We start from the raw sequence: 26,962 nt of genomic DNA on the forward strand, positions 1-26,962 counted from the left end.
ATCAAATTCTGGCCCTCTTTGCGCATCATAAGAAGCCATAGCCTAAAATGTGTTATAGTTTACCATGGAAGAGCAGCACACAAGTGCCTGCTGCTCAAAGTGTAGCCACGCCACACCTACTTTTGCCAAACCAGGAGAAAACTAACCGCAGAACTAGCTTAGCGTTCTGTGCAAAAAAGCATTTGCGCTTTGTTTCTCTCAAAGCAATCCATGAGAGGCAGCTAAGGTTTGTCCTTGGCCTCCTTCTGTGGTTTATTTGGGAGAGAAAGAAATCAAAAGTACTGGCTTCTACGGAATGCTGTAGTAGCACTCTGACCCACAGACCTAATAAGGCGCAGCACGGATCCCAATTTAATATGTGAGACAGTCTTCCCACAAACCATGCACATCTGCCCCAAACTGGATGTCATATGTGGGGCAAGCACAGATGTGGCTGTCAACAGAAAATCAAAAGCCTCAAGCCATATTCCTGATGGTTCACTGGCAAAGAAGACTTGCTGTCACGGCTGATCGGCTGACTGGCATTGAGAACAAGACTGCTGACCTCTGCCCAAAGAGGGCTTGAAGTCACCAACTATCAGCTAAGAGGCAGCGATTCCAAGCCCCCTGGGTCAGCCGTGCAACCAAGAGTCCCATGAAGAACTCAGTCGCACAGCTGATCCCTGTAGAAAGCAGGCGGTAACTTCAAGCCTTGCTTGGCTTGGCTTTTCTTCTATAGCACAGCTTGCCACCTGGCAAAAGGGGACCCACTAGCCAGGTCTACTTTCCCACCTGTTTGATATGTTGGCTCATGTGACATGCAGACCAAGTTATGCTTGTTCTTATCAACATGGGGGGGGGGGGAATCACCCCAAAGCGAAGCTCTCAAAATATTATTTTTAAAGTGAACAACAGATAATGATATCTTTAACACAATAAGTAAACCCTAATTATTACAAGACAACTCATGTGGCCATGACCTTATAAGAACTATTTTGCTATTTAGACCTTTTATGTCAAAGCAATCTGCAGTCATACATATTTCTGCTCAATGTTAACTCTGAAAACACACAATTAATTTTTGAAACATATGTGGCTGCTCACAAGCCCAGAAATAAAACATGTTCATTAAAAGTTCCAAGTTAACTGCCAAAACCAGCATAATTATGAAAATATTTAACACTGGGACCAACTGAAATCACATACTGCATAGATTACACTGATGTCATGACACACTTCCCAGCCAAAATGCACTAAAACTACTACAGTCTAATAAATCTAGGTCACAGCATATGACAAACATTTTAAAGTTTAAGAAATGTAAATGATATTTTCCCATTTTATTAGCTTGAATTCAAATAGAGGATTTCATAAAAGAAAAGGTTTCAATAACTGTAGGAATTATTCCAAAAAAACTTTAGTTGTGATTGTAGGTGCCTAAATCTGAAAGAACTCTAAATACTTTTCCCTATAATCGTTTCACAATCCACCTCTCTCATATTTACTTTTGCCGAGTTTACCCCTGTAACTATGGCATTCGTGATGAAGCAGGTTTTTTTTAAAAAAAGACAAACTTTAATTTTATAAACATTTAAGAGTCTTTTTGCGTTGACACTTCTGGGACTGCCACCTGATGAAAGGTGGCTAGTAAGTAAATTGGAAGGTTTCTCTGTCTGCATGACTATTATTGGAAATATAGAAAAGATAAAGGGGATGTCAGTGCTTCCAGTATTTGAGGGACAGCTCACGAAGGAGAAAAGCTGGTTTCTGAGGTGAATAATGCTACTTTGCCCACTATTTATTTTCATATATTACGCTTGTATATATTTACACATAAACACACAATATACCGTATTTTGCTAAAAAAAAATAGGCAAAAATTGGGTGTCATCTTATACTCGGATAATGAATGCAGAGGGGGGGAACGTGTGATTAACAGCAGCAGCAAGCAGGAGATTGGCAGCGGCGATTGGGCAGGTGATTGGTGGCTGCAGCAAGGCCTGCTGGTGACTGGCTGTGGCTGCAGCAATTGGGCAGGTGATTGGCAGCTGTGGCAAGGCGGGGAGGCGATTGGTGGCTGTGGCAAATGAGCGGGGGGCTGTTGGTGGCGGTGAGCAAGCAGACATTTGGCAGCTGCAGCGAGGTATGCGACTGGCAGTGGCAGGCAGGCAGGTGAGCAATTAGTAGAAGTGACCTCCCCCACTCCCCAAAAAAGCTAAACAACTTAATTTCTTAATTTTGGGTTTAAAAAAACAGGGGTTGTCTTATACATGGGGGTGTCTTATAAAAAATATGGTAACACTGTATATTTTTATACATTTATTTGTTTCTGCATCTCCAAAGTGCTCTCCTGAGACAGATGTCAGTGAATAAGAGTCGGGGTCTGCAAGTTGATCTGATGACAATATGCCAGCTAACTTAGTGTTATGTCCATACATGACACGGGTGGCGCTGAGGGTTAAACCACAGAGCCTAGGACTTGCCGATCAGAAGGTCGGCGGTTCGAATCCCTGCAACGGGGTGAGCTCCTGTTGCTCGGTCCCAGCTCCTGCCAACCTAGCAGTTCGAAAGCACATCAAAGTGCAAGTAGATAAATAGGTACCGCTCCGACGGGAAGGTAATCGACGTTTCCGTACGCTGCTCTGCTTCGCCAGAAGCGGCTTAGTCACGCTGGCCACATGACCCGGAAGCTGTACGCCGGCTCCCTCAGCCAGTAAAACGAGATGAGCGCTGCAACCCCAGAGTCAGTCACAACTGGACCTAATGGTCAGGGGTCCCTTTAACTTTACCTATGATTATTCCCCTCCTCCATGTTTCCTGAGACAGAAAGTGGTTTCAATAAGGGAAGGGCAACCAATGGGCTGTATCCTCAGTGGATCGATTTGGCCTAAGATCCAAAGGGCCTCAATCCCAAGTTGATAGAGCCAGGCCTTGGTACTTCCTTCATAAGTCGTAAGCAGAGACAAGTAGCATTTTTAAGTGGCTTAACATTAAATAAAATGTCCTGGATTACATACAAATCAAATAACTGAAAACAAGATTATTTCTGCTCAGTTGCTGCCAAAAATAACACCAAAAGCTAAGGCACACTAATGAAAACATAGACATTTGGAAAAATAATCATCAGTACTTTAAAAGGCTTAAACATTTTGATGCTATGCTAAAAAATATAAATCACAAGGAGGCACATTAAACACACCAATTTCAAATAGCACTGTCCCATGAATACAGATCAGCATCGAGTGAAATAAAGATGTAATGTCATTAAAGTTTAGAAGCTGGTCCCAGGGTCATGAATTCACTTCTGCAACCCCTATCCACCCCTGCAGGAATTTCCTCCCACTGTCCTTAGCCATGGTTCATCATGGTTTGCACCAGCATGAACCATGTTTAATACAAACCCAGGGGATGCACACCCCATTTAATATCTGAAACTCTGGTTTCAAACTGGTTACAAGCAGTTTTTACTAGTGCAATAAGTGCACCTAGGTTTTGTTTATTAAAAAAGTAAAGGGAAGCAAGTCCAATCCTGTAATCCTGGCAATGCTTCACCATTAGAATGAGCTGCATTTGAAAAAGGAGTCCTGTGCATGTTTATTTGGAAGTAAGTTCTAATTTCTCCAGTGTAGCTTACTTCTTAGCAGTTGTGTTTAGAATTGCCAAACAAACACTTTTATAGCATGAATGTTCACAGGCTAAGGCTAGAGTTTACTTCTAGATGCAGATTTTCCCTGATTGTATCAGTGAAACTCTCTGTCCATGCAACTTAGAAAAGCTATATTGCATTGTAGCTTGAATCCACTATATTTCCATTTATTAACATTCATAACAGCAAACATTTTTATTTAAAACAAATCACTGTAGAGCTCAGTTCAAAAAGGGGTGAATGGGAGAAATCCTCTGTATTCTACCTTAATTCATGCTACACTTTCCCCACGTTACTTGTGACTGTATCAAAAAAAGGAACAAAAATGTTGTTCAGTATTTTAATTTGAGTAAAACATGTGGAGGGCTTATTTGGTGGTGGGGGCAGAAGGAAAAATAGTTGTACAATCGGAAAGGGGAAAACCATATCAAAAGCGGTGGAAATAATCTTAGATAAAAAAGTTTTGTTTAAAAATATTAACAGTTACATCACTTCATTCAATGAATATCTGTGTTAATAAATTCATGTAATGTTGTGCTATTATGGTGGGACTGGACGTTACAAGCTGACCTGCAGAAGCCAACACTTGCTTACCAAGCCTAGCCAACATTTGTAGCCACCTGCTGAAAGCTTACTGTGCTGTGCTTGTTCAGTTTTTTGAGGTGTGGCAAAGCACTGAGATAAGAACCTGAGCCAATTCCCTCAGACTTTTCTGATATAAGTTGATGGTCAGATATTTAGCCATCCTTATAACCTTTCTCTGAATATGTTTTGGTTTGCCGATATACCTCTGGAATTGTGTCAGTCAAGCAAAATAGGAGTTTGGGGAGGGTTCACTGGGGTTCACTGGGGAGGAGGAGCCAGGAAAACACAGTTGCATTAGATAAGTTTGCTTCTTCTTCTCTGGATCCAACCCAGTCTTGATTACTGCACTCTAAATTGTTAAAAGTTACAATATTTATTTTTGGATGCTACATAATTTGAATAGATACATAATCATCCATTAAGTGTAAATAATTTCATTCGAAAAGTTATGCACAAGGTTGCAAGATTTTACAGCCTACATGAAAAGCAACATTCACATGTCTCTCTCTCTGCTTCTGAATTATCTGGATTATTTTGCCACAATTACAGCAAATAAATAAAATTCTTTTATTAAGTACTTATTTCAGATGAACCAAGAAGAAGAATGGGTGTGGGGGGGATCTTCAGACTTTAGGAAAAGGAAAAAACAAAGAGTTGCTTTCCAGTATTCAACTAGGTTTACTAAAAATATGGAAAGCAGGGTGAACAGAATGGAGTAAGAAAGATTTACAAGTAACATAGGGGGAAAGGGAAGTGTGGGAAAGTAAAATTTTGGATGCATCTTCCAGTTTTCGTACATAATTCCAGATAGAAGCAGCTTGGGGAGTATTGAGTGTTTACAGAGAATATAATGTTTCAAATTAAAGCAAACCATGGTAATAGTCTATAGCAAAGGTAGAGTCAAATTTTACTATTATAGTATTATTCTGTCATTATATATGTTAAAATTGCTTTAATTCATGTTATATACTGACATTCCGCCGCATGACTGACTCCTCCCACATACATCTTTTTAGGGGTACCACAAAGTTCTCCATGGTCCAGATTAAGAATCTAATTTAGATTTCCCATTGTATGTAAATCAAGGGGAGAAATAGCTTCCTGCTTTCTAGGTTCTACAAGGCAACAACAGAGCCACATGTTTAAAGGAAGAAACAAAAGAAAAGCAAACATTCTGCTGAGCATGCAAATGCATGGCTCATATCCTTTGGTGTCACTTAATTCCTCAGACAAATACAGTTGATGTAAAAATGGAAGGATAAGGCCACAAACTCAATGGCATGACCTTAAGAAGTAATATTCTCACAAGTCGGAAGGAGATAATGATGTATGAAAACCAAGTGCAATTTGATAGGCATGTAGACTACACAGATCCCGAGCTATGTTGGAAAGGAATACAGCACACCTAATTAAAAGCAAGGTGAAATGTCTATGGAAGTCTTCATAATGTACCTCAGGAGAGCTTTAAAATAATTTGGAGTGGAAACAAACACATTGAATAATAATAATAAAATATTTTGGGTCTTAACAGGTAAGTCATGGCTCATGGAGTTTAAAATAATAAGTACTGGTATGGTTTAAGGGGGACCAATTAGAGGTATTGATACTGGAGCAACAAAATGGAGAAATTAAGATCATGGGCTTTGGAATTAGGATGGCTATAACAGCTACTACAGAAATAACATAAGCCTAGAACATTTACCAGGATATTTTAAATGAGAACATGCAGTATCAAAAGATGACAAAAGCCCAAACAAAGGGTGATATGTCTTAAGTCTATTTACTTCAATGGGTCTACTCCTAACTTAATTGGATACCAAAATCATTTAAAATCTATATCACTTTACACAATTATGGGTTATTGAACCTCAGCTTTGGGCTCTCTATATTTCTAGGTTGTCATAGTCAGGAATATCTTTAATGCTATGGAAAATTAATCAGTAGTGTATAGGTATGGAGAACTCCCCCCCCCCCAAAAAAAAGCAAATTCTGCAAATCTTGATAAATCCAAACTATTCCTGGATATGCTGGATCATGTTTCTCTACCCAAAAATAAATATTTTGCTAGATTTAGCAACGGCGAGTAGTAAAAATGTGCTTTAAAAATGACTCTGGAGGATGATTTGGATCAAAAGAATTTTAAGTTAATAGTGCTTACATCTGCAGGGAGACTATGTGAAGATACTGCAGGATATAACAGCACATTAAGTGTGGAGTAAAGATTTAGGAACCTGTTTCTTCTAGTTTATAAAAATATAATTTGAGAGGGGAAAGCCTTAAATGATAGAACACAGTGAGCTGATTGGCACAGAATGCTAAGTCAACCTATGTCTTGGTGTGAACATGCAAACATACAGACTCCCTGATGGGAGACTGCAGCGGTTTTGCTCTTCCTCCTGTCCTGTTGCTGCTTCGCTGCCATGAGCAAAGTCATGATTTGTCTTAACACACTATCCAAACCAGGCTCGTGGTTTGTCTCACTCCAAACAATCCATGAGCTATAACCAAGGTTTGCACACAGTGTGTGTGTTTGTGTTTTATTATATTGTAAATTGCTTCAGAATACTTCATGGGAAGCAATTTATAAACAAAATAACAATAATAGTAGCATTACGTATGGTGCAAAATATTTTTGCTTGACAGTTTTCTATGATCTACTGTAACAGCAACATGTAGCAAAGACATGCTAAATTCTATTGTTATAAAATTAACTGATGATCTAAAATGTGTACATGTAAGAATTGCAATATCTGGGAATTTTTGTAGCTATTAGTGCTAGCCTGCACATCTATTCAGAAGTAAGTCCTATTGAATTCAATGTGTGAGAAGGACTGCAACCCTATGTTTTAATATACAGTCACCAAACTCCTAAAAAAAAAATATAAATGATAACCTTTCGCAACTACTTTGTGAGAGGGACTGTGGCATTCAGCGTCTCACAAAAAACCAGAGAAATATAAACAAGTTTACAATTAGAAGGCCAAGCCAGTGCTCACCACTTAAAGCAGCTTTTGTTCAGTTAGGAAAATTAGTTTTATGAAGGTAATCAAAACATTGGATTCAAGAATACAAGTGATCTCGAATCCTTTAATGCTCTCCTGTCCACTTTTGAAGTGATCCCCTGACTGCAAGAGCTCAGGGCTCTCTGTTTTACAATGTGACTCATTATTCATATGATCCTTAAGTTTACCAAAATAGTTTTGAAACAGTTTTGAAAGCAACTCCCTGAGCGACAGCCAAACCAACTAGTATGAAAAGAACTCCCACAGGCATCCCGTGGCAGCATTTCAGTCAATTATATATGCAGCGCTGTAAAGCTCAACTCTATTGCCGAGTTGCCAGAAATCAAATAGTTCCATTGGCAGATCTCTAAATCAAAGGCAGGAACAAACATTAATGAATTATTCTCCTACACATCAAATAATTGCCAAAATATCGAAAGTCTCAACTTTAAAGCTAAAGGATGTAATATACCTTGCTTATTTCAGTTAGCATTGACAGTATCCTTTCCTGGAGAGCAAGTTATTTCATGCGCTATTCTTATTTCATGAGCAATTCCCATATATTTGCAAATATCCCTTTGGAATATGCTATCTGCTTCTGTGTCCACATCTCAGTAAGATATGATCAGCCAGCAGGAAGCCAGCTGAAGTGAGCAGAGAGCATAAGGAAGATCTAGACTGCAGCCTTAACCCCTTTTATCACCAAGCAGGTCCTAATGATTCCCAAGTGGATTCACAGGGACTATATAAGGACATTGCTTTGGCCTGAAGATCTGTACTACCATGAAAATGAATGGCCTCAAATTATGGTTAGTGTGTGTGGGTTCAGACTCCTTGCCGGAAAAGTGTAAAATTTCTACAAAATTTGGATTCTGGTAACTGTTCTTTTTCCATATATTTTCTCTCTCTTTAAATTCCTTTTAGACTTTAGGCCATGGGTAGGCAACCTAAGGCCCATGGGCTGGATGTGGCCCAATCACCTTCTCAACCCAGCCCACGGACAGTCCAGGAAACAGCGTGTTTTTACATGAGTATGTGTCCTTTTATTTAAAACGCATCTCTGGGTTATTTCTGGGGCATAGGAATTCCTTCATCCCCCCACATGGTCTGAGGGACAGTGGACCAACCCATGGTTGAAAAAGGTTGCTGACCCCTGCTCTAGGCCTTGTGAACTCCAGAGCTGCAAGATCTCCTAGGCCCCCATAGCGCAGAGCAGATTTAGCCTCTCATTCTTCTCTGTAAAAAGGTTAAATTTTGTACAATGCTTGCTGATCACTATTACCAGCAAAGATTGTTACCAGTAAAGGCAGAAAAATAATCTGAGAACGCATAAGGCTAACACTGCTAGAAAGTTAAGACGTAGAACCACCAATAGCCACAGAAAGAGTAATTACATTAGATTTCTAAAAAATTGTTAAGACATGGCATTGCTTCAATTTTATTTTAATTTTATCATCTCTATCCTGCTTTTCAGCTCATTATCAGCCCTCAGCGTAAGAGAGACAGGAGTTCCCATTGCAGATCTTCAGTGAGTCATCCAGTTTGGGCTGGAATTCTTCATTTCGAAAATCCTTGATGAGCTGCACTCCACCTGCCAAAACGCCATGGGATTCAAGGGTTTCTCCTTGCCCATAGAATTAATCTTCTGTGTTTATCAGGAATGGAACCCACGCGTCGAAACTAGAAACGTTAAAGTAACATATCTGAGTCTGAATAAATCACATGCTTCTATGAACACCACAGGCCCACTTTAGCAATATATTAATTGAATCCTGACACTACTGGTGGGAAAGGATTCATTTTCTAAAGCAGTGAATCATTAAGTCACTTCATTTACTGTCTCCAAATACCTCACTTAGCACACACTGGCTTCTTTCTCAAAAGTTGGTTTGAATTAGGCCATTACCATGTTATTCACAATGATGTGGGTCTCTGTTAGTTACCACAGCCTCAAAAAGAATGCAGAGTTTTTGGTTTTTGATTTATTGAGGACAAAGCAGTGGTTACAATAATTTCTGTGTGGCAAATAAAACTAAAGTTTATTAGGCTCATGAAAAATAGATTCCACAATGTTTAAACAGCATAGAAAATACTATTACGTTTGCTGAAACATTTTCCAAAGCCGTATACACTTAATCTCAAGGAAAATCACTGTTCCCTAACATTTTTTTGCATCTATCTACATTGATTCTTAAAATTCTTAGCCAATTCAGTTGCAAAGAGAAAATTCCCTTAGTATGTTACACCTCTGTTGTTTTACATCTTTTGCTAGCACTGAAGTGCTACTTAAATAGCTCTTAAATTTCACCACGGAATACAGAACAAGCCTTGTTCTCATGTGCTGTCTTTCACACCTAGCTTTTGCCCACATATGGTGGTTTGTTAAACCACAGTTTTCTAAGCAAGCAGAACATATTAAGAAGCGTAAATTGTTCACTCTCAAAGGAACCAGTAATTTAAAATGTCTTACGTGAATAGTTACTTTTACTCAGTAATAAAATTAGAATATTCTGCACACAACCAGCTACAAACTTGTTTTTTCTTTCCTACAGTGTTCTAAAGTCAATTTCCAGCAATGGAGACAAGTTCCTGCATTAAGTCCTGATAATAAGTCTAAGTCTATCACAGGTGTAGTCCAGAATAGAAGACTGTGTATGCATGCGTATGTGCAACATTCATGAAGCAGCTAGACTATAACAGAAGTAAAAGTTATTATTATTACAGTATTATCTGGCAGTTATCTTGCTCTGTGAGGAGCGGTTAAAACAAAGTTTCCTGGTTTGGGTATCATGGAGAACTATGGTTAATAAACCACTATCAGGGGTGGCCAACTCCCAAGAGACTGCGATCTACTCACAGAGTTAAAAACTAGCAGTGATCTACCCCTTTTTTGGGGTTCAGGTCAAAAACAGAGTTAAAAACTGGAGGTGATCTACCAGTGATCTACCACAGACATCCAGTGATCTACCGGTAGATCACGATCTACCTGTAGGACGTGCCTGCCTATATCAATGCTGAATCTTGGCATGCCAAAAAGGAAGCATGCAGGAACAAGGCTTGTTTCCCTTCCAATAAACCAGAGGTGGGGGGTGTTCTGTTAGTATATGGAAACATCACCGCTGCAGACACCCAGATTGTTGACATCACATGATGTGCCTATCTGTGGGAAAGAAGAATTTCCTAGGACGTTCACAGGCTGGATAAGTCTTTGTGAAGAGTGTAACTTGAAGCCTTCCGACTGCGCATGTTCAGGAAGTTTGTCAGACCTGCTAGAAGAACTGAACTGAAAGGACGTGTTTTTCTCTAGTGCTGTAATGTCAGAAATAAACATCATGTAAATAGATTTCTGACTTACTTTTCTTTCCCCTGCGGAAGCAGGAGGGAGGGGTTGTGCATTTTACCCACGCTTGGGAAAATGTCGCCTATCAAAATCTCCCTGGTCTGTCTGGATATCAGCCAGAGGAGGTTACCGGTAAGCAAGCTCCAAGTAATGAGAGGGGCCAGCCTCTGTGGAGGGGGCTTGCAAACCAACACGTTCTGGCCCACAGGCTAAACCAGGTCTGCCAGGGATTCAAATTCCACAGTCACCTAACCGGCATTATTTCTTTATTTATTACCTGACTTAAGGTTCCAGGGCAGGTCACAAAAATTTAAAATTCAAGATGAAAAGCAATTAAAAACAAATTGTAATCACAATAACTGGGCGGGTCATTAAAAATATATATACATTTCAAGTGTCATGGGCCAGGGTAAAGAGGTGCATCTTCAGCATACAGTGAAAAATGTATAGTGGGTATATATATACAGTGGTGCCTTGCAAGACGAAATTAATTCGTTCCGCAAGTTTTTCCGTTGTGCGAGGTTTTTCGTCTTGCGAAGCACCACTGCATTTAAACACTAACAATGGCGGGGAGGGGGGAGAGAAGCAGGACAGCTGCCGCAGCCGGTACCTCAGACTCACCCGCGCGTTGTGGCCACCGCGCGATGCGGCTGCTGGAGGGCGGCGGGGGTCAGGAGCGCGACTCTGGCTGCAACGCTGGCTGAGGAGAGCGCGCGAGGGCAGCGGCGGACAAGGACCATGAATTAGCCATACCATTCTAAGACTAGGAAATAAAACTTTCCTGTTGTTTTACTATTTTTTGAACTTTCCCCTCACCCTTTCAATGCATGCTTATGGAGAGAGTGGGATTCATTTTTGTGTTTATTCCACATCCCATGACCTTTCTACTTTAAATGTTATGACTGACTGGGACAGACTGGAGCTGGAATAACTCAGTCAGTAGAGCATGGGACTCTTAATCTCGGGCTTGTGGGTTTGAGCCCTGCGTTGAGCATAAGATTCCTACATTGCAGGGGATTACACTAGATGACCGTCATGGTCCCTTCTAACTCTACAATTCTATGATCTACTGTGCTCCACCAAGTACCTACCAAAGCGTTGCCAGTAAACAAATTACCGTATTGGCCTGAATATAAGCCTCACTCCCCCCCCCCAAAAAAAATTTCTGACCGTGAAGAGTTAACGTGTGGCTTAAATTCATGACCTTACAAAAATTGGCTTTTACATTATCGCTGCTAAAACAGACATATGGTAAAATGTAACGGGTGTGAGTGCCTGCAGAATTTTGTCTTCTCCCCCCCCCCCCCTGAATTTTAAAGGTGTGGCTTATATTCAGGCCAATACAGTATAAATTATTAGCCAGGCTACCCTCTCCCAACAAGGAAAAATACAATGACAGTGGACTACAACTGATGCCCTTCTATTCACTGAAAGGCTCTGATCCATGAACAGAAGATGGGTGCCAATTTTTGCTTGTTTCCCTTGGTTCTGAAGCCCCACACCACCCTCCCCACTGTTCTATCCCGAGCTGATTTTCAAGGGGCACTTGGTGGGAGGGTGCATCAGCAAAAATGACCTGCACTCCACTTCTGTTAGCGAAAGCATCCACTGAATCAAAAGCTCTTCCATGAGCACCAGTTGCATGCCCTGAAATAGGTCTAATAGGAAATTAAACCAAATACAATATAAGCACTTCCTTCCACCCAATCTCTTAACAATGGTTAAGAGAACACCACCCTACTGTCTTAAGAGACTATAATTGAAAGAGGGAATCATATTGGCCTGGTATAGAAATGAGTCATTACCCACTTTATTCTCAAGTATAAGGAAATTATATTTAGACCTGTAACAAGACCTGTAGAAGGCACTTAAAGAATTAAACTAAGGCACATTACACTTTTTCCCCACTACAAAAATCTGTGGTTATACCTAATGCACAACTACCACTTCTGCTATAGAAACATGTTAAAAACATACTCCCAGAAATTTAACTCTTCTTTAATCTATCATCAAATAAGGAAAACCCACTTCCTCTCAGAGGTAAAATTTTAAATGCATTACCTCACCTTTTCAATGTTAAACTGCACCAATCTAAGGCCTTTGCAAAATATAATGGGACACTAAGGGCCAGAATTTGATCTGTTCTGAACTAATGTAAATCTGGAATAATTCCAGTATAAATCACTGAAGATATACACAGGAATAATAGGCATTAATCTTGGAATGAAATTCTTGTAAGCATGCCAAGAGAGTAAATTAGCCCTTTCAAAATCTGCCAGTAAATAGACACTCACTTCTTTCCTTGGAGTGATCTTAAGATATACTATCATTCAAAAACACATACAAATAAAGCAATTTCCAAAGTTACATGATTAATGGGGTCCTCAAAATCACGCATGAAACTAGGATTCAGTCAAGAAGGGCCCCTAGTTCTACCATCCTCTGCAAACTTCACCTCTGCAAGTTCTATACCCAGCCAAAAAAAGGGAAGAAAATCAGTGGGGACAAATGGCAATGTCTCTAAAGAGATTGCAAGGCTGAAGGGGCAGCAATGTGTACTTTATTGGCTCTTCAAAGTAGAAAATAAATGAAAAATGTGGCTCCTGCTGTTGCCAACCTACTTTGTGAAGGACTAAAGTGCTGTTATTTTGCCTTTTCAAATTCTTATTTTATCCCACCTACTTTTTGATGATTGGCATGCCAAAAAAAATGTTCAGCCTGGAAATATATTATGTAGATTACATTCAATCAAAGCAGAATGTCAGCTCTCCTTTTCAGAACATTTTACAATTTGCCCATAAGCACTCATATTTACCGAAACACTTAAATTTTTGGTTAAGATGCAAATGTTTAGTTGCAGCTTTTGTTCCAACTACCAAATATGAAACCTCTGGCATAGTTCTCCTTTCTCCTTTGTGTAAGTCAGGCACCCCCAAACTTGGCCCTCCAGCTGTTTTGGGACTACAGTTCCCATCAGCCCTGACCACTGGTCCTGTTAGCTAGGGGATGATGGGAGTTGTAGTCCAAAAACAGATGGAGGGCCAAGTTTGGGGATGCCTGGTGTAAGTTAAGCAAGCACAAGGATTTAGTAGCACAGGAAGCTGCTTTATACCAAGTCAGAGCAAAGACTGGCAGTGGCTCTCTAAGGTTTGAAGCAGGGGGATTTCCTAGCCCTACGTGGAGATACCAGGAATTGAACCAGAAGCCTTCAGCATGCAAAGCAGATTCACTAACTCTTTTGACTGCTATCAATTGATTTGTTTACTTTAAAGACAATCTATTATATTGTAACACATAGGGAGAAATACATTGATACCAACTTTCAGCATCTGGTGTCATATATTTTTCCAGCACAATGTATTAGTAGTTAGGCCGCATAACTTAGCATACGAGGGCAACAAAAGTGGGTAGATCTGGCCCTCCGCTTCCAACTATCCACCCAAAGTGGTTCAAAGTAAAAAGCTGGATAGCAGACAATGCCCTTGGATTCCCTTCACTGCTGTCTCCATGCTCCCTGCATCTGGCACTAATTAAACTTGGAAGAAACAGGCTCTAGAGCACCATGAACATTAACCGGCTAAAGCATAGCTGTCAACTTTTCCCTTTTCTTGCGAGGAATCCTATTCGGAATAAGGGAATTTCCCTTTAAAAAAGGAAAAAGTTGATAGCTATGGGCTGAAGTAATATGTGGCAAACACAGAACTGTGTCATAGGCAAGCCCAGCCCTGTCTCCTTGCTGCTGCCCTTCCTACTTGAAGATGCCACCACTTGTTTCCAATTCCTCTTGTCCACAGTGATAACATATCTGCCTCCCTCTCCCTCCTGTTTGTGAGTAGGTCCCGCTAGCTCATTTGTGGATAGTGGGCTTTGATAAGGTGGAAAGGCAGGAAAACGGCAGAAAGGATCTAGGAACATGGATAAATTTCCGGAACGGCAATGGGATACCAGCTCTGCCCAAGGCATGACAGATAACAGCAACAATCAGGGGAAAGAAAGACATAACATCTTACAAGGACAGGAAGAAACACCACGGACAGAATAATTGCCACACATAGGATGAACAAGGATATAGTTTGAGTTATTCACTTGCAGTTTTATAAACCATTTAATGTGTCAATACAAATAGAAGCTATTAGTTTTGCAGTTGCTGTATAAGGGATTATTATTATGACCGGAATGTAATTGAAACTAGTAAGATTTTGGAACGCAGAAATAAAGAAAATCATCAAACCATCAAATCTAGCAGGCACTTTAACTAAATTATGTAATTCAGTATTTGAATGTTTGGTATTAATAATTGTATTATAAATTGGTATTGTTATAATGAGGCTATTATTGGACTGTAATTGGAAACTAATAAAATTTATTACAAGAGAAAGGATCTGGGAACACCTGTCTCCCATAGCAAGGGCATAAAAACCTGCAACTGGTCGGATCAGACACAAAGCTGAAAGGACAGTGCAGACTCAGTTCAGCGCAGAAGTTGGAATGCTTACAGTGCAATTCCATATTTCTGAGTAAACATTTAAGTTCCACTTTGTTCAATGAGAACTATTCATTAGCAATTATGTTTAGGACTGCAGCCTTAAGTCCTACTGAAAATCAATGGGACTGCAAATAAGGTTATTTTAACAATCAACAAAATTGTTAAGAACCTGATCCATATAAGGAGGTTGTCATGCTCCTTTTTTTTTAAAAAAAAAGTCATTATGCTATTAATCACCAATCAGTTATTTAAATAAGATGCATTATGTTGCTTTCCACTGAACTGCTAAAACTAATGCCAACATTAAATACATTCCCTTTAGTGCAATCATTATTTCATGAACAAATCAGCTCAGCATAAACAGTTTGCAATGTATTCCATTTAAGATTTAAAATTGCTACATAAAATAACACACACTAATTAGGGCTCCAATACATCTGCAAATACATCCCCATGACCCATCAAGACAGCTGCACTTTTGTGGGACAATGACATTTATGAATTCCTGACAAATGCATGCGATCCGGAGCTAAAGCATTATCGGTTGAGAGGATCTAGCTACAGAATGCTCTCCCCTAGGAACTCAAACACTTGGAATTTAAGCAACTTTAGGGCATATGGCAAAACCTTCCTCTTTGATAAAATGTTCTCCAGCAAGAGAAATAAATTTAAATTTTAAGAAGATTCTATACATTCTTTCCCAAGGGCGGCTTCCTAAAACCAATAAAAGGAAATACACCCAAGATTTAGTAGAGCCTACAAAGCAAGTAAATACGTGGAAATTGAACTATGTAAGCACTGCAGGAAATAACAGATTGACATGATTCAGCTTTTAATGTACGGAACAACTGCATAAAGTTATGGCTAGGCAAGTGACAAGAAAATGAAGCTATCAAGTCAAGGAAACTTTATTTAGAATTAATTTTTTTCCTTTTAATAGTCTTCCTTCTCAAATGCATATTGGGCAAAAAAAATTATACTTCTTTAGAAGAACATTTTTTCAAAAAATAAAGCAATGCAGTATATATATTTTTGGCTGAACTGCTATAAAATACCACAGGTTTATTGGTAAATTCATCGTTTTAGAATGTTATGTTTTTTTGGACAGCAGAGTCTATGGCACAGGAAAGAAGTAAAATGATAGATTGCTGGTATGTGATTAAGAAGAGCCAAATGGGAATCCTTGATGCAGAGAACTACTGAAGCTAAGGAGGGGTGGACCACATCAGTCCCTTTAATGGGAACTTATTGAACCAGCAAAATGGAAAGGGCCAACTCATGTTTAAGGAATGGGAAGCAAGCTACAAAAACATATGCCCTTCTTTCTCCCATTCTCTCCCCTTTGGATGCGAATGCCCTCCTACCAGACCTAACTTGGGTTAACCACCACATTTGTAGTAACATTGTCCTCAGTGAAACTGAAATCCCACCTAGCTCTAACCCAGATTTCCACTGAACAGTGGGTTTTTTAAAAGCAGCTTTAACCTGGGTTTTTGAATTCATTGTAAGAGGAAATCCTAGCCGATTCAAGCGTTGACTGCACTTGCATGTGAGCAATAACACAAGGGGGTGCACTGCCAACCCCCTACTCTGTCACATTATTTTGGTTCCATGTTTGCAGATGAAGACCTACATCAGACTCCACACAATTTTAAACCCTGATCTAAATCACACATGGAATGTTCCTGCACAGAGGCAGCTCACCACTGCAGACATTCACCCTAAGGCTTGTGGGCAGCTGTACACAGAATGGGGACAATATGCCAGAGGAGCGAGACTTGATAATATACTCCCCATCCCAGATCTGCTTAGGTGCAATTGTAGTTAACACCTGAATAGTGCTCCTGATTGCCCTTACTGTGGTTAACACTGCTGCCAAAGTAATGGGAATTCACTATTAGGATCAAAAGCAAACAAGGAGAGAGAGTTTGAACCATTCCCATACATTCAATCCATGTATTTAGTGTTTAGCCATGACCAAAAGCAATCAGCAGCATTTTGTCTGCACAGACCCAAAGAGAAAGAAATAGTACATAATCCTTCTTAATTGAACATGATTACAAAATACAATAGTACCTCAAAAATAAAGAAATATATATGTAAGTATTATTAAAATGCTATCAATCTTAGCACTACAGTCATACTAACTTTGCTTAACTTTTACATGCAAATGAAGGCTAAATGTGTAGTTTAAATTGGTGCATCCCATTCTGGTTGACGTTTAAGATTACTTGGAAAAATTACATAACCAAAGTGTGTTAATGTTTTAAGGGTCCTTGGGACTTTTTTCTTTCACATTGCTTTTATGATACACAATTCCCTCACTTCTTCAAGCCAAGTTATATTCTTGCAAAATTCATTTTTTACATGTGTTTCAGATTTTGTTTGTTTGTAAAGACTTAAGCATGTAATTATACTCTGAATTGTTCCCTCCTCCTTCCTTAATTTTGTTCACTTTCTGCTGCTGATTTTGTTTGTTTTTCTTTTCTTGGACCATATTTTGTTCCCCTCTGAGTTACCCATTGCAAATTTACAATAATTATTTGAGGCAATCTTTTTTCTTTTATTACTGTAGCGAATTAATTCTTTTCCTTTATAGTTGAACTCCTAATGAAGTTCTCTTTTTTCCTCTGGAAGCATCTTCCTACTTTCATGCCTCGTAGCATGCTAAAAAAAGGAGAGTCATCTTAGAAGTTTAAGCTTGAAAAGGATTAGGTCTAATTCTGAACAGTCCTCCCATTACTTCTAGTAACCTGACTATATTGATAAGAAAAGGAATAGGCTTGCTTCTGATGTCACTTTGTGCACTCACTTAAATATAGCCTTAAATCATTGATAACATATGTTCATGTATGAGTTTTCACACAGCAAAAGGATGGGCAAGACTCAGTCCTAGTATTATACATTGTAACATGCCAACGTATTGGGGGCATTACATTTCTTGCTCTTATTAGCTATGCAGATATGACGACTTAGATGTACTTATTTACTTATTTACATTCATGTTCCCGTCCTTTCTTCACTCATGAAGCTCAAAACAGCATACAAGGGGTTCCCAAACCATCTCCCAACTTGGTAGTGACAGTGCCCACTTCAGCAAGTGACTTTCTTTGCCCCTAAGCAACACAACCAGAATAAAATTCTATAAAGCATTGATTTAGATTATATCCAACTGAGTCATACTCAAGAGTACACTCAATGAAATTCAAAGACAAATCCACTGATTTCAAGGAGTCTACCTGGAGTATGACATCACTGGGTATTACCCTTTATCTTAGCAACTAAAACATTGCCCTTCTTACATTCTTATAATAATAATTTTAATAATTTTATCATTTGTACCCCACCTATCTAACTTGGTTGCTCCTGCCACTCTGAAACTAAACAGGAAAAAAATAGCATTTTAAAAGCTGGCTGGGGCAGAGGAGAAAAGAAACAGGGGTGAAGGAATTCAGCTTTCTGGTGTAATGGCTTGAGGCAGACTGGTTCCAGAGCTGTAGGCAGAGATAGCATTCCCCTCCCCATAAATGGGAACCACACACCCTTCATGTGTTAGGAACTGATAAATGTGTTTTGCAACATGCAGGTTACTTTCTCTTCCAAAACATCTACGTTGCTGCAAATGGACATACTAGTTTAGCTGATTGCTTTTTAAATGGTTGCTCCTCCTGTCCTCTCCTGACAGCACTGCTTACTCTGAAAGCTTTTACCAAAGAACTTGGGAGAAGGAATCAGTGTTTTGCCATAAAGTATGCATTTTGATTATTATTACAATGTCTACAACAACTTTCATCACTGTTTACTAGGTCAACATATTAAAACAATTTCAAAGGAAATTGAACAACTGGAGATGGATGCTACAGAAGTACTCATTTCATTTGGAACTTGAACCAAGTCTGTGCTCCAACATCATAACTGCACGCAATTTAGTAAGTTTAGTAATAGAACAGAGAAATGAGGACTTGAGAAATGTCACATTTATTACTCACAACACATATACAATCAAGGAGTCTTATTGCACTAATGTGGCATAAGTTCTTCTGGACATGCCCACTTCTTCAGATGCAGGAAGTATAATCATAGTAGGTATACTGTATACAGGAGAAGGTTTTAAGGTTGGATTGCAATGACTGGCATGCTAGTTAGCTGAAATCTGTAAGGTTTCTGCAGGTCCACCTTGATTGTGAACACTCCTTCACTCTCTTTCCTATTCTACTTCCCAGCAAAAAGGTCATCAATAAAACTGGTGAAAGTACACACATGACCCCACTCAAACCCTGGGGAAATGGTCTGAAGTAAGGGTGTGTGTACACATTAATAAATGACACTATGAAGATTTCAGCTCTCTTCCATTTGTTCCCAAGATACCCACCCTAAACTTCGTGGTTGAGGAACTGTCACTAACAATAATGGGATGACCTGCAGGCAACTGAAGACCAAAGCAAACCACTGTCATATCTACAGGTCACAGAGCATGTGTGATCCCAACCCATTTTTAAATATTATTTCCCCCAACCCTTGAGTATTTTTCTGCAAAACATTAGGCTTGAAAAATAAAGAGACAAGAAGCCATCTATTCAGAAAACAAGTACACACTCTCACTGCTTGTCCATATGGTCCTGATCTATATTGATATATAGATCACAAGAACCTTCAGTCCACATAGTCCCTCCACACCTCCCAATTTGGCCAGGGGTGCCATTTTGGCCAAGCCACACCTACCTGCCCTGCAAGTGTGAAGCAGGTAAAGACATGGCAGTGTCAAATGGGGTTTGAAGGTGATCAATGACACCTGAAAAACTCTGTGCACAGCACTTTGCCAACAATCAATCAGGATCTGCAGCACTTTACAATCAGATGACTGATTGGTCAAAACCAAGTCATCTGATGACACTGTGACATCATGTGATTAAGAAGTGGATGGCCCTTTCCACCTGTCAACCATGGCCTGTGAGTGCTGGGGAAAATAAACCTCTGTGACACAGACCAGACCCAGTTCTCCACCTCTGATCTAGTTATACTATTATTATCTTCTTTCTTCCATGACAACAATATGCTTCATGAACAACTAGAAAAATGCAGAATAAACTATTATGATATGATAGCCTTATTCAAAATTAGCCAAATTTGAACTAAGTTCATGCCAATTAACTATTTACTGTAATTTTCCACAAGGTTCTTGACACAATGCTATTTGCTATATTATATACTCAAAAGTTGATTTATAGTCAAAAGGTGACTTAAAGTCAAATGTCGATTAACTATAAAACAGAAGTGCAGGTTTTAAAAAATCTGTTGGTGCAGATGTTTAAACCTATGAACTAATCAGATTTATTCTCCAACAGGGAAATACAATAAATAAATAATATGGAAGTGGATTTGGAGATATTACATCTCTTATCAGGGTAAAGGGCTACATGGAAGCCAGATGCATAAATCAACTTTTACAAAACCTTTACAAATTTAAGATATATTATATTATAAAATACAAAGAAGGGGTTAAGCTGGTACCTGATGTTCTTAAAGGCAGCTTGGGGTGGGGGTGGGGCGGGGGGAGCTTGGGAACCAGAAATCCAAAAGGAGTTATTTGTCATGAAATGAAGTGAATTTATAACTTCCTAAATACATGTTCAAAAAAGAGAAGAGATTGCTTTCATTTACATTCTTATTATTACAAAGATAAATCCTATCATTGGCATAAATCCAAATGTTATTCTCTAAGGTTGTACATACCATGGAATAATTTGTCCAAATGTCAGTTGTAATTTTCAAAATCCCCCTCTTACTATAGATTCTTAAACATCTGTAACAAATACTTGTTTTGAGAGTGCTTTACATTTGTGACATTTGACCTTTTGCCGTATGCACCACAAAATTCAAGTTTCAAATACCATGCAAGCAGGAAATATGATCATTCCAGCAGTAGCCATCTGCATGGTCCAATATCAAATATTAGTTCTGGGTTGCACAAAGTCATGTGTTACAAATCTGTTTCTGCAGCTTCTATAATTAGTTGTAATTTGCTGCTTCTAAAATGTGTTTCTTATGGGACATCTGGCCTTGAAACGTCTACCTTTTGCATTGAAAAAAATACTTAGTGTTCTGAATATTTTAAATACATACATATACGTGTGTTTGTGTCACTGCATGGGTGGCATAACTAGGACCAGACTTCTTAAACAGAGATTTATATCATTATGCAGAAATATTAAATAATCTAAATGTATGCAAATAATGTTTCAGAGGTAGTCAGATTTTTTCCAGGCTAATTATTAAACAGGAGCCTGTTAAGGAGATTAGAGCATTGTATGCAGCAGCACTGGTACTTTGCAGATAATAAAAAATGAATAAAATGTACACATATATAGTACATATAGATGTATTTATTTAGTAGCGCTCCTAATTTTTAAAACAGAGAGCAAAATGCTGTTGTGCCTAGTAGCGCAATACATTTTTCACTGTAAGAAAATGAAGGCACTGTGCTATCTGCTCCAAATATACTAGTGCCTAAGCACTTAGATGAAGATAAGTGCTTTCCTGTATCTCAGCACAAATCATAAGCATATCAAAGCATTTCAGAGCCATCGCAAGCACATCAGGTATCATCAGCCATTTGTAGTAGAGTTTTATGGTGATACATCTTCATACCTTTCATATCATCTACCTACATAAGTTATTCTGCAGAAGGTGAGAAGAACCTATTTGCTACAAGAGCAAATAACTTATTTGCTAAAAGATGGACACACAATAGATATTTTTGTCCAAGTATGAATATAATTTCTGAAATCGATTCATCTCTAGGAGAAATAATAGCAACTCTATGCAGAACTTTCTGCACTTTTACAGTTCTCAGTATGAAGGACAGCACATAGCAATTTTATACCCTAAACTTGTGCAATAGAGGAGAACTTTAACTGGAGAAATTCCCTTCCTATTCATGTGATCATTTTGGTTTTACTGTTCAAGAGGGAACGTGGTAGCAATTTCTTAATCAATGTACACAGTGTGGCAACCCAACCAAAAGAAGTACCAGTTCTCGCACAGCATACAAATGTGGGCAATTTCCAGCCTCATATACAGTCATACCTCGGGTTACAGATGTTTCAGGTTGCGTGTTTTCGGGTTACGGACGCACCAAAACCCGGAAGTACCGGAAGGGTTACTTCTGGGTTTCGGCGCTCGCGCAGAAGCAGCTAAGCACGCTTTGCTCATGCGAACAAGCGTTGAATCACAACTCGCGTGTGCACAGACGTGGCGCTGCGGGTTGCGGACGCAGCGGGTTGCGAACGTGCCTCCCGCACGGATCACATTCACAACCCGAGCATCCACTGTACAAACCAGAGACTGAAGAATAGAGAATATAATGGAGTAAAGAGATTTAATAAACCAATTATTTAAGTACACAATCAACTAGATGCCAGGTTGATTCTAGATGCTGAGAGTTAGTTTTAAAGCCTAGGTGTAGAATATTTGAAGAATAGTATTTCAACTGCCTTCTAAAAATTAGTGGCAACAGCTGAGAATGTTGCCCTGAGATTATAGAACCATCTCCCACAAGAAATTGCCAAATCTAGCAGCACAGTCCATTTCAGGGACTTAAAATATTTTCATTCAGATTAACTTTTGACCACTAAATATACCAGTTATAGCTGCAATCACTGCTTGTCATTGCTGCTTCAAATGGTTACTTTTTATTTCACTGGGGGTTGTTTTGTTTTTTTGCAATATATATGTATCTAACACAGAAACAGCTATAAAACAAACTTGGACACAATTATATCAATCCAGTAAGCAATGCATATGTCCTTCAGGATACTGCAACAACCTAACGGTGTTTTTCTATGTGCCAGAATGTATAAGTGAATAGCATAATCTAGAAAAAAGGATTCAAACTGTTTGATTAGCCAAATTTCCACATTAAGTGGCTCCAGAGGTGTTTAAACTTCCCGGAAATACTGGAATTTTATAAGCCTTTCCAGTTGGTTGCTATTGTAGAGCTTGCTGCATGGAAGGAATGCAAGTCTTTGTGCAAGACTTTAAGCACCTGAATGCTTCCACTTTTTGCCTTATCACTGCATCCATTTCAGAATATACTCAAAACTCCCTTGGGGTGGAGAACCACCACTACAAGTGAATGAACATTTATTTTAGTTTTTATTATCTGTCTTGAGACTATTGCATTGAAAGGCAGAGTAAACATGTTCTAAGTAAATCTGTGTGGAAAGCTAATCTTCAAAGAAAAAAGTATTTTTCAGTGCGTATGAGTCATAAGAGTGATTTGGGGTTCTGCTCCCAACAGTGTCTGGCTGGTGGAAGCTCAAAGGCAGAGCATGAAAGCAATGGTCTTTCTCCATTAGGTTCCTAGCATCTGTTTTTTAGTGGTGTACCACCTTGAAACTCCCTGTTAGCGGTTTTTTATCTTCCATAAATCAGGGGGTGGGGAGATAATTAATGTAATCAAAGCTAATGGCCACTGTTACACCTTATGATGGTGAATTCCAGAGATTATTGGCAAGTCTGCGCAGGGGGGAAATGAGAGGTGCGGGAGGAGAGGGTAGACGTTCCATTGCATGCGCATAATTCCTTCTGCAGATGGGACAAGTTAGTTGGATACCACCCAGCATCTCTGGGATGCTTACAAGAAGGGAATGAAGCCAAGAGTCTTCCCTCCACAGCCCCACTCCATGTCTTGCATTCAGAGATGTACTGCGTCTCAACACTAAGTTTCCCTTTACTATTGTGGGTTACAAAAATGGATTGTGTGGGCAGAGCAGGTAGAAGGAGCTTTGCATAGCAGAACTGAAGAAAGATATTAGGGGAAAGGTACTTTCCCACTTTTGGAATGTACCAGAGACCTCTATCTTAAACTTCATTAAATAAACACAATTTTGTGCATTACTGGTTTAAACCAAGCTCACATGTTGCTCCACTCCTTGGCCACCTTCTTTCATAATCAGTATTAATTTTATTTTTTAAACTCTTTAATAATTATTTAGCATTGTGCCAAAGCACATGTTCAAAAGTTTAGCAGCTAGGAGAAAGTAAAACTTGGGCTACTACACAACACCGGAATCTATTTCACTATACAGTGGTACCTCAGGTAACAGACGCTTCAGGTTACAGACACTTCAGGTTACAGACTCCGCTAACCCAGAAATAGTACCTCGGGTTAAGAACTTTGCTTCAGGATGAGAACAGAAATTGTGCGGTGGCGGTGCAGCAGCAGTGGGAGGCCCCATTAGCTAAAGTGGTGCTTCAGGTTAAGAACAGTTTCAGGTTAAGAACAGACCTCCAGAACGAATTAAGTTCTTAACCCAAGGTACCACTGTACTGGAAGCCACCCTGAGTGGCTGGGGCAACCCAGACGGATGGGCGGGGTACAAATAATAAAGTTCTTGTTGTTGTTCCATCTCAACATCCCTCACATCCCTTCTGCACATTCAACAACTTATTGATGGGAAAGGGTTTTTTTTTTTAAAAAAAAAAGAAAAAACTCAACTACAAAGATCAATACCAGGATGACAAAGAAGAAAACTGAAATAAAAATTAAAAGCAAAATTTAAATGTGGTAAGTGCACTGGTATGAAAATACTGAAGCACAATAATAAAAAACTGCTAGTTTTTCCCTACATCACTTCCTCATTTTGGAAGGATGCCAGTACTCAACTCCAGGAATGAGATCCAGATTTTTAGTTAGTAGAAAACTGGAACAATTATAGCTAGTCCAAAAGATCGCTACAGCAAGAAACACATTTCACCTTCTTCAAAGATTCAGTGGAATCAAGAAGAATCTGAGCTTCCAATCACAACTTGACAGCAATAAAAAGTGACTTTCAGGAGGAAACCCCATAAGGATAAGATCAAGGTAGTCTTTTGCTAGGGAAACTAACCATGTATCCAAGTTCCTGTAAAATCCAGTAAGTTCATATATATTGTCTTTTTAAAGATTGCATGTTGTTTTCTTACCTGGACTCCATCCTTCAGCTTCAAAATGCACTCCATTGTATTTATTGTAATCACAACTGGCTCGGAACCAAGCTTTGTCCATGGTACGTGGATGCGCAGTTCATGAATGTGTCCGCTTAAAAATGTAAATGGTAGTTTCAGCTCCTTGAAAACAAAAGTCACATCAAATTACCAAGCTAGCTATTAAAAACAAAATGAAATAAAATGAACGGCTTGAGCATGTAGTTACAGTTATCCAAATGCAATTTAACAAATTTTTCTGCTGCAAGCTATGTGACATAAATTTTGGTGCATTTCAAAATAGTTTCCCAGATAATGGGGAACTACCTCATTCATATAAATAAACCAAGAAATAACCAATGTGTGTCAAGTTGTATCTATTCTGACACATCACACACACACGCGCACACACACACTGCATTTATTCATTTGGCTTTAATTCAGTTCTAAGCTTGAAGACTCATTGAAAAAACAAGCACAACTTATAAAACATAAAATCCATAAACTATATACAGTTAATTCAAACTTCTAATAATAATTTATTATTTATATCCCGCCCATCCGGCTAAGTTTCCCCAGCCACTCTGGGCAGCTCCCAACAGATTAAAAACAGAATAAAACATCAAACATTAAAAACTTCCCTAAACAGAGCTGCCTTCAGATGTCTTCTAAAAGTCAGATAGTTATTTATTTCCTTGACATCTGATCGGAGGGCATTCCACAGGGCAGGCGCCACCACTGAGAAGACCCTCTGCCTAATTATCAATGGCCACTAAAATCCAACAAAAATAAATGAATGAATGAAATGGTCTTACACTGCTAATCCACCACACACACACACAAACACATGACACTCAAAGGCTTACAGTAAACTTGAATAGGAATTCTCAAGCTAGGAAGTGGATCCTGAGGTTGCCTTCAAATAAACACTTATTATCAAATTTCTATGCCACCCTTCCTCCAGAAGGAGCTCAGAATTCTTAACAGAATTCAAAAATATACTCAAAACCATAATTAGAAGATCAATTAAAATTTTGTATCAAAGTATAAATATAAAAGCATAACACCACTTCCTCAACCATGTGCTAAAGATGAGATGCACATCTTTCATTGGCATTTGAAAGCCATCAAGGGAAGGGAACAACGAAACATCCCCAGGAAAGGAGTTCCACATAAAGGGCGTTTGCCACAGAGTAGTCCTTGCCCTGTATAATCAGCACATGGCTTCATCCCCATCAACGGGAAAAGCAGGGTCTTCCTTCCAGATTTTAAAAGCATGGGCTTGCTACAATTATGACACCAAGTTTGAAGCAAATATGAGCAATTTTGCCTTCAAAGTGCTACATAAACCACAATGAGCTTCTGAGTGACTTACTTTTTATTAGAAATATTTATAACCTGCTATTCATTGAATTGGGGACGCGGGTGGCGCTGTGGGTTAAAGCCTCAGCGCCTAGGGCTTGCCGATCGAAAGGTCGGCGGTTCGAATCCCCGCGGCGGGGTGCGCTCCCGCTGTTCGGTCCCAGCGCCTGCCAACCTAGCAGTTCGAAAGCACTCTCGGGTGCAAGTAGATAAATAGGGACCGCTGACTAGCGGGAAGGTAAACGGCGTTTCCGTGTGCGGCTCTGGCTCGCCAGAGCAGCGATGTCACGCTGGCCACGTGACCCGGAAGTGTCTTCGGACAGCACTGGCCCTCGGCCTCTTTGAGTGAGATGGGCGCACAACCCTAGAGTCTGTCAAGACTGGCCCGTACGGGCAGGGGTACCTTTACCTTTTTATTCATTGAATATTTTCAATTCAAGAGTGCGGAAACAAAAGAATAAAGTAGGAGGGACATACAGAAAAATATAACCATGTACAGCAATTACAAAATCATATCAATAGGCCCAGTAAAAAACAAAACAGTTCCATGATAATCCAACCAACCAACTGCAATAAGGGCAGCAATTACAAATGTC

At 39.3% G+C, this 26,962-nt stretch overlaps 1 protein-coding gene across 9 annotated transcripts in view; it reads right to left on the minus strand.

Moving 5' to 3' along the window:
* Positions 1-26,962, minus strand: part of VPS13B (vacuolar protein sorting 13 homolog B) — a 382,518-nt gene that overhangs the window by 312,065 nt on the left and 43,491 nt on the right. For all 9 annotated transcript variants that reach the window (XR_014513865.1, XR_014513866.1, XM_083450859.1 and 6 more), the window contains exon 3: positions 25,005-25,148. Coding sequence is in view for 7 of the 9 variants with exons in the window: in XM_083450859.1 (XP_083306985.1) it covers positions 25,005-25,148 (144 nt within the window). In the remaining 2 variants the exon portion in view is untranslated. The remainder of the gene's footprint in view (positions 1-25,004; positions 25,149-26,962) is intronic.

This window comes from Podarcis tiliguerta, assembly GCF_965153285.1.
Source record: "Podarcis tiliguerta genome assembly, chromosome: 7".
In the NCBI taxonomy this organism is placed as follows: Eukaryota; Metazoa; Chordata; class Lepidosauria; order Squamata; family Lacertidae; genus Podarcis; species Podarcis tiliguerta.